The 19749-nt window shown below is 39.7% G+C and overlaps 1 protein-coding gene across 3 annotated transcripts in view; it reads right to left on the reverse strand.

The window, feature by feature from the left end:
- The window catches only part of ADAMTSL1 (ADAMTS like 1), an 888150-nt gene that overhangs the window by 179359 nt on the left and 689042 nt on the right, over positions 1–19749 (reverse strand). For all 3 annotated transcript variants that reach the window (XM_047830980.1, XM_047830979.1, XM_047830981.1), the window contains one exon: positions 3651–3952. In XM_047830980.1, the coding sequence (XP_047686936.1) occupies positions 3651–3952 (302 nt within the window). The remainder of the gene's footprint in view (positions 1–3650; positions 3953–19749) is intronic.

Consider the following 19749-nt stretch of genomic DNA (forward strand, 5'->3'; position numbering starts at 1 on the left):
AACACGAGGCCTCAGCGGCACTGTGTTAAATGTCCCTAGCCATAGGGGCCATTTACTGGCATTCTTAGGTGGGGCCTTGGGTGCTGAGGGAAACTAAGGACAGAGCTCTGTCATTTTAAGGAGTATCTGGGACCAGCCCTGTGGTCAACACACAATACATTTTTGTGGTGTGATGCAGGAAATGCCTCAAGGGCAGGGCATTGTGAGCACAGTGCAGTGCTGTGTAGGCCAAGGGGAGGTGGGAGAGGGCCGCCTGGGGGAAGGCACATGGAGGGAGGGAGCTGCCCTGGAATGGGGAGCGTGGGAAGTCACAGGAGGGAGGGCATGTGAAAACCTCACCTGTGAGGTCACAGCATACTTGGCCCAGTGGAGTTGGCCAGGATGTGAGAAGTTGGCTCAACAAATGCGTGCTCTTTCCTAATAGGCTAATATATGCACTTAGAAGGACATTTTGAACCAACACAGAACACATGTTTAAGCACACGACTTCACGATTCTGAGTTTTCCTTTCTTGACAGAAACAAAGGAGAGAGGACTCGTAAGGAAGGGGAGTGGCAGGTATAAGACTTCACCTTTCATTCTTGCCCAAGTAAATTTCAAGTTTTCCCTCAGCTAGGTTTTAATGTTGATTTTACCGTCTAGGAGTTCAATGTAATAAAGCTGTTCAGGTTCAAAGCCACTCTCCTTGACCACACCTATTAGTTCACATGTGGGAAATTAAAATATAACAAGGAGATGATAGTGGGACGCAGGACACATATCTGAACAGGTTAGGCTAACTTTCAATCTTCCAGAAAATGGGATTTTCAGTGTTCATATCTCCCAGAAGAGCATAATTGTTACGTGATCTTTGATGACAGCTTGGGGAAACACAGCCACCAACCATAGCCTAAATTACTAACTAGTTCCTTCTGGCTGCTACCTCTGCTAGGTGAAAGGTTCCTTCTGTATCTATCCAGTGTTAGCTCTTGAGATAGGGAAGACAATAAAATACACTGACCAGCCTTATAACCCAAAATTGATTTAAAAGTTACCTGTTAATCCTGCACATTTTTGGTAGGCTTCAGCAAGAATGATTAAAAATATATATAACCTTGTGGGTTATATTTCGGTGAAAGATCAAAGTAGCACAATGTTACTGCCAAGCACTGACTTCAAAATATACATGTCCCATATAGTGAAATGATTTTTTAGTGCATATGGGCATCATATGGACCATATAACACAACCATATTTTCACCACTTTGGAATTTTCAACTCTACCATTTTAGGTGCAAATATATTACCTTGGCACAGTTACATAAGTGTAGGTAAGCATGCACAGTTGTTGACAGTTAAAGACATAAGACATTTCAGTAACTTTACCCTGCCTTGGCTATAAAGGATGCACAATTTATGTTATACAAAGACACTCAGTTCCTACAGGCAGAGATCAATTGTATATCAAACCCCCAAATCTTATTTCCAAATCAGTATCTTCTGAAAACATTTGAAATTAAAACCACTCCACATGCTCTCTACACTTTGAGTTTTATACCACTGGTTGATCAGCAGAATGGTTAGATAAAGGTATCTGGTTATTTATTATTCCATTACTGCATCTATTTTTTCCATCTGCTCATAAAGTTCCAGGCTTGACTTGTAACTGAGAACCAGAACTGAGAGACCATAAGTAAAAAAAAAATTTCCAAAGCAAATTCATTTTAGACTAGGGATAACGATGGTTTCTTTCAGGTGATGATGGAAATTGGGGATAAACACACCCCTTCTGAACTCTTGAGTCACTTGTTATATGGAAAGAAGCAGTTGTGCCTGTGTGTTGTGGTCTTTCCACCTGACTTCTCAGCTCCTGCCAGGGCTCAGAGATCACTGAGGCTTATTTAACACTTCTCCCTTGGTAGGCATAGAAGAAAAGATGCCCTCAATGTGTGTGGAGAAGAACACAAGGACAGAGATTAGCTGCGTTCCAGGAAATTCTTCCAGAATCAGAAGGAAGATTTTAGGTTTTAAAATAACAGAGCCCTCCATTAAGACACTTAACAATTTCAGTTTGAAACTGGAAGACTTGGAAACAAACAAGAACCTCAAGGTCAACACTATTAAATGCTTGCTAAAAGATCTGATGGAGAAAATGGATTCTTTGCTAGTATGTACTTGTTCCACTAGTATTCCTTTTCAACTGCATGTGAACATTTTGGGCACAAGTACTTGTACATTCATTCTCACTAACGATAAGACGCCTTTTTAAAAGGGTTTCCAAAATGCCATGGTTTAGAAGCCATTTTTGGAAAATAATTTTATTAAAAAAAAATTTTTTTTAATGTTTATTTATTTTTGAGACAACGCGAGAGACAGAGTGCAAGCAGCAGAGGGGCAGACAGAGGGAGACACCGAATCTGAAGCGGGCTCCAGGCTCTGAGCTGTCAGCCCAGAGCCCGACGCGGGGCTCGAACTCACGAACCGTGAGATCATGACCTGAGCCGAAGTCGGACGCTTAACCGACTGAGCCACTCAGGTGCCCCTGGAAAATAATTTTAATACTTTTTTATACCAGTTGAGAAACTTTGCTAGCAATACAGAACCATAAGGTGCCAAAGGGGGTTACTGCTAGCCACTGAGAGAAATTTGGCAAGGAAATTAGACAGTATTTTCCTCACCTCTCAAAATCTCTCTTGGGAGCCGACATGGGAGACAGTGGCTTTATGGATCTAATGTATGTTCTATTGTGTAAGAAAGATCATAAACTTGAAGAATTTCATTGGTGGTTTAACTGCCCTCCTCTTCCCTCACAACACCATCTATAACACCTGAAATAAAGAATCACTGAACCTGTTGTTATGGCTATGAAATATCCCTAAGAGAATCAGGTCAATATACATGGAAGCATGTAATGTTAGTTAAATGATAATCGTAAGGGGGAAAGCTTCAGGAATTCTCTAAGTGCTTAAAGCAGTGAGGTATGCTGGAAAGACTTTGGACAGGGAAATAAATAATTAGCAGGCCTAATCCCAGCTGTCACTCACTAGCTGTGTGATTGCAAGTGAACCCAGCTTCTTCGGACCTTCGTTTTCTCATCTGCAAAACGGCGGTGGGGTCAGACTTTAAAGTCCTTTCCTGTTCCAGGTAAGCACACTGTTATGTGCCCTTTATACATCCTTTTCCCTTTGTAAAGAGGTACTGCTTTGGAAAATCCGCTGAGTAAAGCGAGGGGGGCGGGGGCTCGAACCTATTCTGGGGAAGAGTAGAATGTTTTGTCATCTTGGGCCTTGGTCCATACCACATGCACTAAAGCAAGGACATAGATAAATAAAACTGAATGTTGAGAGCATTGCCAGGTTAGTGTCAACTGTGTTTCTCAGTCAGATACTCTAGGATATATTGCAAAACATCAGAACGACAACTGAAAGTAAAAGCATGAGTTGTGTTGGCCACTCACAGCCGACAGTCTGAGCGCCACTCAAGCCCAAAGAGAAATACATCTGTGTTTCATTCAGTATGCTTTCCATTTAGGATGGCTTCCTCCCCTCCTCCCCCTGCTTATCATTCCTGGACTAGAGGCGGTCATGTGACACAGTCTCCTGCAGGGAGAGAGGATAAAGAAAAAAGACAAGATGATGGTGGGGATGTGAGCCAGAGTCCCCCCTTCTTACCTCCTCCACAGGACTCGGAGCACTTGGTGAAGCCCTCATACTCCCAGTCATACAGCTCGTCGAAATCCTGCAGGCCACCGAAGAGGCCATCTGTCTCTTCTGGGTTAAACTCAGGAGCTTCCCCGTTGCATGGTCCTGCATAACAGGCACGCTGGGATGCTGGCTTGGGCCCCTCACATTCATCAACAGGCAGGTCAGCCACGGACTGGGAGAAAGACAGGAGCACCTGGCACCTCACCATTCGCACCTGGGTCCCCACACCACAGGTAACCGTGCAGGCTGACCAGGCTTCCGGGATGAACCTGCAGTCGGCAAGCAAACAAGAGGACAGCATGAAGAGCCCCAGGCAGGAGACCCTGGGGGTTGTGGAGGGCTGCATCCCACCTGCCGCCCCTGCCCAGCGCCGTTCGGGGCTCTGCTACCCTGTCCTGTGATGGGTGCTTCGGTCTAGTTCATGAGCTCATTTGCCACGGGTTTCTGGATTGGTTTTTTTGTAAGTGTCATATGAACTCCCAGCTGTAAGACATTCCAGCCACAGACCACCTGCTTTCTCCCTGCTTTGCACCCACAGCGGTAGCTCTTCAGAGCAGGAATTGGTGGTTTCTTCACTCTCTCTAAATCCCAGCACTTGTGCCTTCTGCAAGATGCTGGCTATTCTTATAGGAGACTAATACGGATCCTAAAAGTATCACAAAATAAGCCCTTGGCGATATTTAAGGAGGTGGGTTTTTTTTTTGTTTTTGTTTTTTTTAGTCTGGATCTCATATTCTGTAACTTTCTTTGCTTTTCTGCTCAATGTGCGTCCCAAGATTTATTTATATATAGAAAGAGGTTCTTTTTTTGTAAGTTTCCAAGAATGGAGCAAAGTCTTGTTCCTCACACATTCTTTGAATTAGTCTGGACTACAATTCTTTTTATATCATAGTGAAAAGCCGTGCTACAAATTTAAATCCACAGACATGTCACAGTAAACGAGAGATCCTGAATTCACACAAGTTTGTGGGACGGCAGCCTCCCTGCCCCCACCCCCTGAGAGAAACCACACTAGTGAGAATTTGGTTTTTCTCTGAGTCTCTCTACAATGTAGGACAATATCAAATTCCAAAAAAAAAGACTTTCCCTCCCACTAATCAACAATGGCCCATAACGGCAATGACCTTGAGAAGGACCTAGGGAAAAAAGCCCAGAGGGAACCACTAACGTTTTCAGAAAGTTAGTATAATAATCTGGAAAAAGAACTTTGGAATAAATATTTTTTTATTTTTCCAGGATCCTACTGCTTTTTCACAGAGAGTCGTGCTGAGGAGGCATGCAAACCTGGTCCCCTAACTTTGACTTTGGCAGGAAACGAAAGAACTGATAAGAAGGTTATAGCATTAAATCCTAGTGAGTGCAAATGGTTCCTATCTAGTTTAGGGAAATAGGAATTCTAGCAGGAAACCAGTCCAAGTTTTCAAATTGGAAGGATCAGAACCAAAATGTTTCCTGGGCCTGAGCCGGAGCCTGAGCTGTGCATGGAGCTGGCCAGGAGAACCAGACTCCCCTGACCCCCAGCAGCTCATGGTGTCTGAGCCACGGAAGAGCTTAGGAGAGAATGAAGGTCACATACAACCTTGTCAGAAAGGTGGATGAGGGAGAAAGACCCACTCAGAATTATTCCCAAGAAGTTCTCATCACAATGTCACCTCCCTCTCTTATTTTTGAATTCTTGATCCGTCTTCTGGCACCTAGAGAACATGAGGGAAAAGCAGTATCCTAAAAAATTAGAAAGTCTCCTTTTCTTTGAGTAATGATACCTGTAGGAGCTTTTTAAGACTGTAAAACCCCAAATCACAGTCAAAATAATTTTAACCCTCTTATTACACATATATCTGTCTGGCTCTTGGAACAAAAGTGACAACAAATACACAAACACTGAATGTTACAAGCCAGGTGCAGACATGAAGGAAAACACACACTGAACTATTTTGTTTATAAGGAAAACCCAAAAGCAAATGAAAAGCCCTCCAACTCTGACAATGGTGTGTGAATAATGCTTCCTATTTAATAATGTGCTGAATTTTATTGTCAAATAAGAAAGATGACACGATCGCAAAAAGAACTGTACCCTATTAGCTTTTCCTATGCATTAAGAGTTATTGTTCTGTTACCTATAACATCTTCGGAGACCATTACAAGACAACAAGGATCAGCTAGCTTTTTCTGGAAGGGGCCAGATAGAAAATAGTTTAGATTTTGTGGGCCATGTTTGTGGGTCTTTGTTATTGCAACTACTCAACTCTGTCAACATGCTGCGAAAGCAGCCAGAGACAATATGGAAGCAGATGGGCGTGGCTGTGTTCCAATAAAACTATATTTACAAAATCTAGAGGGAGGGTGGTAGCAGAAAGGTCTGAATTTGGACTGTGGGCTGTAGTTTCCCAACTCCTGTGATAGGACCTTAAGTGGAGATAAACCAAACACACCAAGATTCATAAATAATCTTCCAACTTGTTTTGAGTCTTAGTTCCTATCTTTTCCACATATGAGTTTATAAGAATGACGAGCAGTTAAATCGATTTATGTTTTATCCTCCAAAATGAGACCCAGATGAAACCTAGAATATAGGTGATGCGCAAACCAAACCCTTAGCTCTCCTTGCCTATAACGTTAATTGCTTTGTGTTTGGTCTCATTCCAGGACCAGGAAGACAGACCACAAGCACACAATGTAGAAAGGGTGCATTACTGGAACCTCATGAACTCATTGCAGTGTTTGAACCTTGTTTATTTTGAAGCAGCATCCAAATGAAAATAAATGTGCGTGCGTGTGTGTGTGTGTGCGTGTGTGTGTGTGGGCATGGGCATATGAGTGGGCGTTTGCCTATATTTGGTTTTCTGGGCCTTTAGGGTTAACAGCAAAAACAATAAACATCCATTTTATGTCTCCCAAGTGAGAGTCTTATCAAATGTCAAATAGCCTTTCTGGCTCATCTCCCAACCCACTATCCTTAGGTCTTCATCAAGTTCACACCAATTAAAAACGATTTGGCTTTTAAGCGGTGCTGTCTTCTGGCAGTCATCTCAATTTCTCTCGTGCACACACTGTGTGATATAATATATTCTCTCTTGCTGAAGGCAGGAGATTATATTTCAAAAGAAAAATATCTAATAGAGCGAATGGCCAAGTGAATAGAACTGGTTTTCATTTGAAACTTTCCCCCACATTCCTAGATCTCCCAATGCTGTGTTTACTATCTTGAGCTTTCTGGCCACAAGTGGGAAGAAGCAAGGTCGGTGAGAGGGCAGGCAACTGAAGTAGGAGGTCTAAATGTAAGGTTGAGGACACCTGGTCTGAATAGTACTTGCTTAGCTAGAATCCTTCAAGTGGGACCTTTAAAATGCAGTCAATAGGTGTTTTTTTTTTAAATCATTTTTAATGGTTTTAATTTCAAATGTTCAATAAAAAATTACTATTGAAGTTTAATTAGGGTCCTTTGAAAGTTCTTTTTGTTAGCAGCACTGTTGCAGAATGGCTAGATGCTTGAGTTCTTTCAAAGATGGGCTCGAACTTCAGGGAATACCGATAGGATTTCGGCATTTAGTCTTCCCTGCTTCGGGAAATTCAAAATGAAACCTGGTAAATAGAGGATTTCTGCTTCTGTCTGGTCCTCAGTTTGCAAGACTAATTGTTGATATAGCTAACAAAAAGCTTATCCTTTAATGAGAGTTATTACCATAGTACCTTTTAGGAAACAGAAAACCGCGATAATCAAGTGCACCTGTAAAATCCCAAGGTGGTTCAGTTTCTATGTGGCTATTCTGATGTCAGAGCATGCACTAAAAGAATAAAAACAATCACTTGATTAATACAGTGCTAAACAGAAACTGTTCAGTCTTGGTTAACTAATCTTGTGTTAACTAATCACTGCAGAGCTTAGCCAGAGTTTAGCTCTAGTTTTATGCACATGTGGTTGATAACTTTTTTTTTTTTTTAAGTAGGCTCTATGCCCAGCGTGGGGATTGAACTCACAACTCCAAGATCAAGAGTCACATGCTCTACTGACTGAGCCAGCCAGCACCTCTGAGATTTTTAACTTTATCTTTTCTCCTCTTAGTTTCCTCTCCTTTCTCATATACAGTCATCTAAAAAACAAATCATCAGCATTGTACAAAATAAGAATGGCTTCATAGGGGTGTTATTGTAATGCTACTACTAGCCTCACTTCATTCTCTAGTTTCAAAATGCAAACTGACACTTGCAGAAAATCACATGAAAAATACTTAATTTTGGTTTAGTTTTCCAGCTTATTAAATTTCAGCCAGACGTCTGATGGGCTTTGTGGATTTCTTTTCCCTCTTTCTTTTGCTGTATGTTTGTGTATGAGAGTGGTGGCATTTAGGGGGAGGAGAGAGGAGGGAATGAACTGAATGGTGTAGGAAAAATTGTAGACAACTTTAACACAGACCCAGGAGGTGACTGGGTGTCCTGTCAAGTGCATCCTTCCAAGCTATGGCAATCTTTCATTGCTATTTTACCACTCTACCAGTTAGAGAAAACGGATGATGAGAATGATTCTTGCCCACAGAATTGCAGATTAATTGCGCCTAGTGGAATGCAATTGATTGTTGTCCTGTGAGCAGACCCATTTTACGTCTATTTGTACATTCACTCTAGCCTCTTATTTACCTAAATACATATAATTCTTTGAAATTTCCCTTGAATTGGTTGTAACATCTTCCTGGTTCCCTCACTAATTAATGAGGTAAACAAAAGCTTGAACAGATGTTCATTTTATATATGCATGAGAATCATGGTTTTTTCCCTTTCTAAAATTTTATCATTTAACTAGTGGCCACAGATGGATCTGGAAAATAGGATACTGGAAAAATAAAATACTGTATAAGTAATTCTAGCCCAAATTAATCAGAGTCTTTTATTTATTTTTTTTAAATTTTTTTTTTCAACGTTTATTTATTTTTGGGACAGAGAGAGACAGAGCATGAACGGGGGAGGGGCAGAGAGAGAGGGAGACACAGAATCGGAAACAGGCTCCAGGCTCTGAGCCATCAGCCCAGAGCCCGACGCGGGGCTCGAACTCCGGGACCACGAGATCGTGACCTGGCTGAAGTCGGACGCTTAACCGACTGTGCCACCCAGGCGCCCCAATCAGAGTCTTTTATATAAGTATATCATTTAGGGACAAAAAAAGTCCCCAAACTTTATTGGTAATGATGCTGTTATTCCATAATGCCTCATCTATTTTTAATGAAATCTTCTTTATTCTTTTTCTTTAGTTTTGAAAAGTTGGTTCTTCTCCTGGTTCTGAGCAACTCTTGCAAAATTAATGGAGTGAAACCTTTAGGAGAAGGTGTAGTTTCCTGAACCAAAGCTAGGCATTTTGGCATCCGAAGAGCCATTTAGAAACACAAGCAAAATAAATTGCTTTTGGGTGGGACAGAAACTTGGAAAATGAAACATTTTCTTTCATCTGTCTCAATTTTACATGAGATCAAAAGACCTCATGTAAACTTTTTAGTTATTTAGTGTCTCTCAAGAAATTAAAAGATTTTTTTCAAAACCATTCAAAATAGGGAAACAAACAAAAACCTTTGGAATGCTACAAAGGGAGGGTGACTCTCCCTTTAGGGATTTTGGAATTAATTGTAAAACCCATAATTCCAAGACAACCTTAAAGTGATTCTTTAAAAATATAGGGAGAGCAATAAAGTTCTGGGAGAATACTTATCCAAAATATGCCTCTCCATTCACTTAGAACCACACCTAAATCATTCCAAATAAATAACAATCTAACTTATTGTGAAAGATCTTTAGTCAAGGATACTTGACCTGATATGGAATTATGAAAATATTTCTCAACTGCTTTTGTTAGCTTACAACTCTCTGGAGCTGCAAATAATTCATGCTAGTTATGCAACTCATATTAAAGTCTCCAAGCACAATTTCTCAAAGGTGTCCAGGACACCATTCCGCAAAACATCTGATAGCACCACTTATTTTCATAATGTTCCTCTAATTCTTAAGCATCATACCTGGGTTGTGACAGGTTTTCATCACTATAAGGCACTTCAGTAGCATAACCAAGTATAGACCGATCCCAGAGACTTAAATAACAAACACAATGAGAATTTTTAATCAGCCACCAATATGCCTATCGAAAAATAAAAAAAAAAATCTGTGACTGCCCTGTCTGATGCCACTAAGCAGTAACAAGTAAATAAATAAATACAAAGGAAGGACCCAATTTCAAACAGACTAAGGCAGTACTGGGAGAGCTATATTTAGTGGAATTTTCCAAGAAGCAGACTTGATTTTCTCATGATAATGATGCCCTTTTGGGTTCTTTGAGAGGCAGCTGGCATCCGCACAAACGCCTCAATGACTTTCTTGCAGAAATGCTCAGCACTAGAAGTGGGAGAAGAAAGCCTGACTGCATCGAAGGGCACACTCTCCTTTGAAAGAGACTTTGTACTAGAAGGAAATGCTGGGGGGTATCAGAGTTCCAACGAGTCAGGGCCTAACGGGCTCTCTCCAGGCCCACAACCTCATACTCGGAGACTCTGTTAAACCTGGCTTGCAGTTCTGACCTATCTTTCTCGATATGGTTCCAGACAAGATATGAGGAAGAGTCTTACTAACGGAGGGATCTTGTTGACCATCAGGAGTTTGTTCTACTTTAATAGTAAGAGAAAAGCCAGCAGAAAGACAGGTAATAATCAGTTTCTGAGAATACGGGCCCTACAGTGTCGGCTCTTCCCAACAAATGCATCCTTAACTACCTTCTTCCCAGTGGCCGCCAAGGCAGTTGACCATGCCTTCTTTCTTGAGTGACTATCCTCTTGACTTGCATGACAGCAAATGCTTGGCTTTCTTTTCTTTTCTGGTCAGTTCCTTCTGTCTCCTTTTTAGGTCCTCCTCTCCTTAAACTCTAAGCACTTAGCGCCTTGGAGCTCAGTTTGGTGATGTGTTTGGTGATTCTTGGTTTCACACACCACCAGTATGTGAGCAACTTCTAAGTATTTAGAAGTATTTCATCTCTATTCTAAGTATTTCAAAGTATATCATCTCTATTCTAGACTTTTTTTTTTCGGAGCTTTATACCCAATTTCTTTTTTTGGTAAGTTTTGGGCTAGGGAGCCATTTGACTCTTTGAAAGGAGTAAACATTAATTTAATATAATTAATCTATTTATCAAAAAATTATATAGTGCTTCTTATGTGCCAGACACTGCTCCAAGTGCTTTATGAATAAAAGCTGTTAAATCCTAATGACAACCAGATAAGAACTATTACTAGCTTCGTTTAGTAATTAATACATGGGTGATAAAGTTGAAGTATAAGTCATTCACACAGCCAGTAGGTTGTATGCTCATAATCACTGTTCATTGCTCTCTCTCCCAATTGACATTTTTACTTTGATATTTCAAAGGCATCTCCAACCTAAAATGTCCAAAATGGAACTCCTGATTTCCCTCTTCAGTATCTTATTCCTCTCCCAGTCTCCTCTGTCACAGCACATGATTCTACTGGCCATCCAAATGCTCAAGGACATTTAGGAGTTATTCCTGACCCCTCACTTTCCCCGACTCCTCTCTTCCAAATGATTCCCCAAGTCTATCAATTCTCGCTCAAAAATGTATCTGAAATTCTTTTACTTCTCTCCATCATCACTACAGCCACCTTGATAAAACAACAACAACAACAACAATAGCTAATGTTTACTGATGTTTTTTAAGCCCTTCATATATATTAACTCATTATAATATTGTTAGGAGATGGATACTGTCAGGAATGTTGTGAAATGGGCAAAAGAGATCACTGGTTGTCCTTTCAGTGGAATGCTGACATTGTCTAACAGACTTTCGGGGTGGCAGGCTGTCTAATTAACTCTATGGAAGTGTAAGTCTTTGTCTTTGGCCAGACAGAAGTTTCCTTGTAGAGGGCTGGTGATGATACAAATGTTTCCAGTCCATAGTGATGGAAAGTTTTTTTTGTTTTTTTTTTCTGTTCATATAAGTGCCAAGGATTACTGTCTGGTAGAAAATAGACACTTTTCTATATCCAGTTCTGGTATGAATAAGTTTTAACATCTTACTAGTTCTCTTGATAATTCATGAATTCAGTACAAATTCTGGCATGTGCTCATTTTGTATTTATATGGGTCATAGTTTTTCCTTTTTGAAAATTATATTTTGACAGTACTCTTTTCATCCCAAATTCTAGATGATAAAGTTGAGGCACAGAGATTTCAAATGCCATACTGCTAAATAAATGTCAGATTCAAATCATGGCAGTTGACTCCAGAATCCATGTGTCACCATATTGAATGTCAGGTGACCACATAAGCCATGATCACTGAAGCCACTACCTTTCTGCTGGACCACCACAACAGCCACTGATCTGTTTTCTTTCTCTGTTAGACCTTACTAAGCCATTCTTCACCCTGTAGTTGTAAAGCTTTTAATTTTTTCCCAGAATACCAGAAGAAAAGCCAAACTCCTTGTCAAGGTTACATTATGCCATTCTCCATCTTCATTTACTGCTCTTTCCCCCCTGGTTACTAGCCTCCAGCCACACTAGTCTTCTTTCTCTTCCTTAAATGTGTGTAATTCTTTCCTGACTCAAGGTTTTGGCAGGTGCGTCACCCCATGGATGACTCTCCTTTCTCTCAGTTTGTAATAACTCCCACTCATCCTTCAGGACTCAATTGAAATGTGTCTTCTCAGAGAAGACTTCCTTGAACCCCACACCTGCTGGAGCTCTTGTTAGACTCTCTTAGATCACCTTTTCATTTACCCATAGCAGTTACCAGCCTCTGAAAATCAAGTGTGAATCTTTATGTAATAACTATGTCCATCACTAGATCAAACTTCTGTGAAGTCAGAGCTTCATGTAATAGATGCTCAGTAAATATATATGTTTATAATGAGTAAATGGATAGGTAAATAGAATGGTGAGTGTTGACATTATGAGTGACTTGGTTTGTTCTTGGGTCCAAAGACTGAAAGCAAGCTAAAGAGGCAACAGTCTTGAAACTCAGAGAAATTAAATCATACCTCTTAGTTCCAGGTATCGGCATAAGAAAACAAAAATTTTTTCCTGTTGTAGGAGTTTCTTTCAGTCTTTTTAAAAAAGCTGTTGTGCCCAAATTTAGTAGTGGGTTTCTTCATTTTATATTTCTTATGGCTGTACTCAAGGCAGTAGATGCTGGCCTCATTTCATCTTGATGGGATATTAGGTTATCATGTAGCTTGAGGAACATTTAAATTCTGTGTGTATCACACTTCCATTTAATCTCAATAAAAATATTCTTTTATAGAAGAAAAGGATTTTGGGGCAGCTTTGAGCCAGAGGCTGCCTTCAGTGATTTATACATAGCTCTGATCTCACACTGCCTTATCATACAAGCAGCTACTCCAGTAAAGGGTCTGAAGCATTTTGGAGTTGTTCTTACGTTAGGGGAACCCAGAAGGAGCTCCTATTTTTCTGTCCACTTTTTAAAACTTAATATACACAGTGTTTTGGGAAGAAAGAAAAGATAGGCCACTAACTGTATGTAGCAGATTCAAATGGAGCCAAATCACTCTGTTCACAAATAAAACGTGAGGATACATTTGTTTCAGACCATCTTTCTCTCCTATTGCTTTTCTGACTTGTGCACACAGAACATAATTTAAAAGTTGGGTTTTCCTTGAGGCCAGTCTGATTATTTAAAAAGCCATGTCCCAGGGACTAATATGCCATTATAGCTTACAATGCTATTAGTGCATTTTCAGTTCTCAACTTAATACCAGAATGAAGTTTTTAATGCATATCATTTCCCCCGATTTTGATACAAATCTAAAATATTGTAAACTCAGAATACTTTCCATGACCATTTTTTTTCCTTCATATGGAGTAAAATTGGTTTATTTTGCAATTTTGTAAAGGTTTCTTTCCTTTAATTCAACAAGTTTGGCAACGCTTTCCAATGAAAAGTTCAGTTCATTAAAAATGACCTTAATGGACGTAACATATATTGGTGGTGACAGGGTCCATACTTTATTTTGGCACACACGGATCCCATTAATTTGTCTTTGTCACTCTCTAGGGCTCAGCTGAGCAATAGTTCAGACTTAGCTTTCTGAAAGTAGCTACAGAATGAGCAATAAGTAGAGATGTTGGGAGGGGCTGACAAATTTAGAACTTCTTGGTTTGCAGTAAAGGCTTTTCTAATGACTACATAAAAATGGCTCTGTCTGCTCTGTTGAATTTGTTATTGATTTTTCTGTCTCAGTGCACATTGGGAACAATCTATGGGGATCAACTGTATTTAACCCAGGGTTGAAAGAGGATGCTTTTCCACCCAAGCATTTTCTAAACTTTCCTTATTAATTTTTGCAACTCCCCGTAGGTCCCTTTTTTATTCAAATAAAGGTAACTAAGCTTTGTCCCTCAGAATAAATTCTGGGCTAGATTCTAAGTGTGATGCTTACAAGTAAATCTTCAAAAAGCCTCAGAAGTATAGAAGTATAATATCCTCAGAGGCAGGATGGTGGTGTTAGCTGGGGAATGACTGGCTGAATTTTGGGTCAAATTGTACTTCTCTCTCACATACCAGTAGATACGACACCTGCCTCAATTTCTCCAGTTGTAAATAGGTGATTATTATACATTTTTATTCCATTGAAAGTTCCCTGGGAAGATGAATAATTCTGGAAGTGGCCCAATCACAACCCCGGTTAACATGTAGAGAGATCTTCCTGCAAACCAGGTACTTCACATGTACTAACTCAATCCTCATAATAACTCAAAGATACAGGTGCTGTTATCATGCTCATTTCACAAATGAGGAAATTGCAGCCAAAGAGTTAAGTGACTTGCCCAGGTCCCCTGTTGCTAGTGGTGGATCCAAGATGAACACCCAGCCAATCTGTCCCTGGAGCCCACACTTTTCACCACTGCTGGTGCACACTGCTGCCCTGCCTGGAGGTATGATCAATAACTAAACTGCTTTTTCCTTCGATCCCAGCAGGGCTACATCCTTGTTTGGGCACACAAACACACAGACTTACCCCTCACCAACTCACATAGTTGGCAGCATTATATACCTGAAAAAATTTTTAATTTTTTAAAAATGTTTTTATTTATTTTTGAAGGAGAGAGAGAGAGAGAGAGAGAGAGAGACAGAGCATGAGCAGGAGAGGAGCAGACAGAGAGGGAGACACAGAATTTGAAGCAGGCTCCAGGCTCTGAACTGTCAGCACAGAGCCCGATGCGGGACCCCGAACCCACAAACTGTGAGATCATGACCTGAGCCGAAGTCGACACTCAACCAACTGAGCCACCCACGTGCCCCACATACCTGAACATTTTTAAATTTTAGGAAATTACCTATGGTTTCTGCAGCTTTTCTCAAAGTATAGGTAAGAATCGCTCAAGTACATATACTGATACAACACATATGATCATTGGCTATAATCCTTTCTCAAGCACTAGTTTTGGAGTGAAAGTCAGATTCAAATAGGTTCTATCACAATCTGCCAAACATCAGTTCATACCAACATCCCCCAAACCCTTTCCCTGTATATTACATTTTCCTCTCATTTATGTTATTTGTGAATTACCATGTACTAGCTTAACTATTCTAATATTTTAACTCAGAGGAATGCACAGTAGCAGAGAGAATTTAGGAATTCAATAAATAATTCTCCCACATTTCTTTTTAAATCAATAATACTATCACACTGTGCATACTCAAACATCATATTACATTTCTTAAATACAGCTAGCTCATTTGTTCAATCTGTGGATAAGTGACCAATACTCAGCACTTTGGACATAATCCTATCATTCCTATGGTAAGAATGCACTCAAGGTTCTTTGAGGGCAAGGACTATCAGGCTTATTTTTACAGTATTTGCAACTGGCACGGGGCACGGCACAGAGCAGGTGACTTACGAGCAAACTTAGCTTCTTTCATCAGGAGATGTGAACAATTTAGCAGGTCTGCTGACTCTCCATAGTCATCTAAAATATACATTCAGACAGAGAACTTCTATTAAGCATGCAGTTGCAGAGAATATAATGGAAGAGAATGATTTAGGTAGATGGGAAGGAGGCCAGAAAGGAAGGAGTTGAAAGTGAGTGAGGTCATGACCATTGAGAGGTAAGGGCTGATTCAGTCTGGCCAGCATGGGCTTTTGCTCTGCTATGTGCCAATTCTCAAAATTAAATGCTTTTGTGCTTTTTTTTTTTTAATCCTGTAATTCTCATGCTTGAACAGCCCTTATGTTGGTGTAATGATCTACAAATAGTATCTAAATTTCTTGATTTTAGATGATGTCACTTTTGATTCTTAAGAAATATATCTGTTTTTATATATATACAAGATATTCCTTTTATTTTCTGTGGCCTGAGATTCATGAAGAGAATATAATTCAGGCACCTTGTATTGAGGATATAAACAGCCAAACTATCTGGACCCATTACTGATGTTTGATTCCCTGAATATTCTTTGGGGGAAAATATAAAAACACATGTCACACAATTAACATTTCTAGCCACTTTTTTTTAAATGTGAATTCACATTCTTCACCACTGAGTTAAGACATCCACATTCTCAGACAACTAACTTGCTGGATATAAATACGGACTAATGTAAACATATGCTTAAATATTATATATTTAAATACTATTTCCAACAAGGTAAACAAGGCATTTAATGACTACAGGATCACCATGGAGACTCTTATTGGCTTTTCCTTCTGTATCTAATTCCTTGTGGGTTCTGTTCACACAGATGCATGACAGGAATTTCCCTTTGCTTCTTATTGAATCAGCCCCATCACTAAGCTGATGCCATCTGGCATCCAGATATTACTGCTGCCTTTGGCCTGCCTGCTTTCCTTTTTCTTCTTCCTTTTTTTAAATGGCTTACACCAAGATTATTTATGGCAATACGTTTAAGACCTGACTATTGTGCTGAAGCACAAAAATGTTTTCTTAACCATGAACTAAAGTTGTTAACTGGAAATCTGATGAGATAACTCAAGATTTTTTAAGGGCAAGCACGATCAAGGCATAGAGGACCACCCAACCCTACTTTTGAGAGGACGGCACCATTAAGGCTCTCCGCCTGGTATGTGCCAACATTTGAAGGATGGATGGCTGGTTCCAATGGCCTTCTTGGTCACTTAGGGTCCAAAGTAATCGCCTGTCTCCTATTTCTCGCTCAAAGCCATCCAAGCAGAACTCCTGGCAACTGAAATAAATCTGGGAGGAAACTGGCTTCCCTAGGTACCCAATTAGTCCTCCCTCCCTCCTTCTTTCTGGGATGATTTGATTCAGAGACCAGAAAGTCTAAAAAGAGAGACTCAGAGCCTCTGAAGCATCTAGCCATACCTTTACGCCTGCCTCCCTTAATAGATTACACTTTGCAGGGCACTGAGTGGCCTGTTAATGGCCTGAAGGAGTTAAGGAAATGAACAATTTCCTTCCTGTTCCAAGTTAGATCAGGCTTGTTAAGAAGGCCAGCTGATTAACTTCCTGTACAGCAACAGTAGACATGCAGCCTTTACATGTCCTAGAGGACACCATAGTATCATTTTTGTTCAAGAAATTAAGCTGTCAAAGTGGTCGTTATGCGTACTTGGCTTGAGGTGGTTGTCATGTTTCTGCATATAACTCAACAAAGACTGAAAGTAAGTTAAAGATAGGAGATGGGAAACCAGGTCAGTAATTTATTTAGCTACTACCTGATTAATGAACACAATTATACTACCATAGTGTAGTTCTGATCCCTCACCAAATAAAAGTACAATATGGAGGGCTTAAAAAATACCTAGAAAGCTATCCCCACATATTTGTCTGTGGAAGCAACCAGCTGGGCTCAATCTGGCATTTAAATCCTAGACCAACCAAAAAACAGGTTCTTAATTATAGAGAAGAAACTGATGGTTACCAGAGGGGAGGGAGGTGGGTGGGTGAGGGGTGAACAGGTGATGGGGATTGAGGAGGGCACTTGTGATGAGCACGGGGTAATGTATGGAAATGCTGAATCACTATATTCTATGCCCAAAACTAATATTACACTGTAAAAATAAAATGATAGAAAAGAAAAATAATAACTTATGAAACCTAAAAAATAAAATAAAATACATGATGTATCCTAAATGAGACTTTCATCAGCTGGAGGCAAATTCAAAACGACATACTTCAAATAACAGCCAAACAGAATTCCATCAGTCATTTTTCTATCTGCCCCTTTCTAGTGTTGGAAAGGTACTGATCTTAGCCTTGAAAAAATGCAACTCTCCCAGAATCTTATTATTTTTAGAAGTCCAACTCTAATTCCTTCCGTGTTAATTGGGTAGCAGGGATTTCTATGGATTCCTTAGAGGGCATCTTCGAAGGCAAGTTCACCTTATTGTATTTATTTGTAAGACTGTCTGTGCTCCATCAGCTTCACAGGCTAAAACCCCACTTGACTAGTCTTGATTAGGGGCTGGATCTTGTTCACACTGTTTTGTTCAATGAGGAGAGACAAAAATACCTGGCTTGAAGATTCTTGCTGCTGGTTGTCAGAAAAATCTGATAAAAACCTGTGCCTGGATCAAGTCAAACCATGGCCACTAGTGAAAAATCAGTTTAGATGCTGTGACTCTCCCGGGTGGGTTAGGAGATACTTTTTTCATATCATGAAAATATGTTCCTCACAATGAAAGCTCCTACTTTTGTGCCGTATGAATCAAATACATCACAAATAAACCCGTTTGTTGCTAGAAAAAAAAGCAATTAACGTCTAAAAGTATTTCCAAATAAAGCTGCAGCTTTATATGATGAATTCAATATATTAAGGACATTACCATGTGACTTAATCTCGATCCTTATTTCAGATATTCTATGTGACTGATATCTGTATCTGTATCCGCTGCATTGCGTTTACTTTAGTGGAACAATAATACCAGTGTGCACACCTGTTCCGTCAAGTTTTGGTTATTTCTTGGAAGTTTATCAAGTTTGGGTTATTTCTTGGAAGCTCAGTGTTTACTTTTTAATCATAGCTTTTTCTAAACATACCTTAGAGCGGTTGCTTTCCAACATACCTTTGGCCAGAGTGCTACCCAATTATTGGTGGGACTACCACAAGCATCTAATACTCAGTAACAGTATCGCCATAGGCTAAAGACTTTAAGGTACTTGTTTTCCTATGTTGTTTAATGAGACAGGCTGGTGATCATATTTTTATTTTACATAAGGGGAAATAAATGATATTTACTGTTTTTACTATAGAACTCTCCATATTAGGTGGGGCCAAAGTGAGAGATAATAGGTCTGGATCACTATTCATGCTTCTCTGTAGCAGTTCAGAAGTGACAGGCACAGCTTCTAAACATCACCATTTAATTTAAGCAATGTGAGTCTCTTTGGTGGGGGGAAAGAAAGACGTGCTGACACTATATCATTTCTTCATTATACTATGGAGAGTAATTATAGGTTGCTACACACATTTAGAAACTAGCCTATGTGGTTTAAAAAAGAAAGAATTAAGCCCATGCAAAATTATGTTTTTTAAATTCAAAATCAATGAAAAAATAATGTGACACGTAAGACCTTTCCTAGGGTTCAGTGCACTAAACATGTACAGCATATTAAGATGTGGAAACCGGATACCTTTCATTACATTATTCTACAGCTGTCATTTATTTCATTTTGGTATAAAAGTAATTATTGTTCTGAGCATAACAGTGTACGTTTCCTTTCCCCAGCACTGGCGCTCCAATTACAATCTACTTCAATTCAGATTAATCATGCCAAGATGGCAATTCCATTACACCAAGAGTAAAACTTAATAATCTAATATATGGCTATAGTTTCAACGGTGAAAACTATGTGGTTAACTACTTTAGGGATTTTATTAAGATTAAAGTTCAACATAATGCATCTTAACCAGACCTTCCCTGGAAAACACTCATTACAAAACATGGTTGACCATAAGTCTATGTAATCCTTCTGCAGAGGCATTAAGCTCCACTTACTACTTTCATCTAAGAGGTATCTAATAATGGGAAAGATGTTATATTATTGATGTAAGATGTTTTGATTTAATTTCAACTTTA

This window comes from Prionailurus viverrinus, chromosome D4, assembly GCF_022837055.1.
Source record: "Prionailurus viverrinus isolate Anna chromosome D4, UM_Priviv_1.0, whole genome shotgun sequence".
NCBI classification, from domain to species: Eukaryota; Metazoa; Chordata; class Mammalia; order Carnivora; family Felidae; genus Prionailurus; species Prionailurus viverrinus.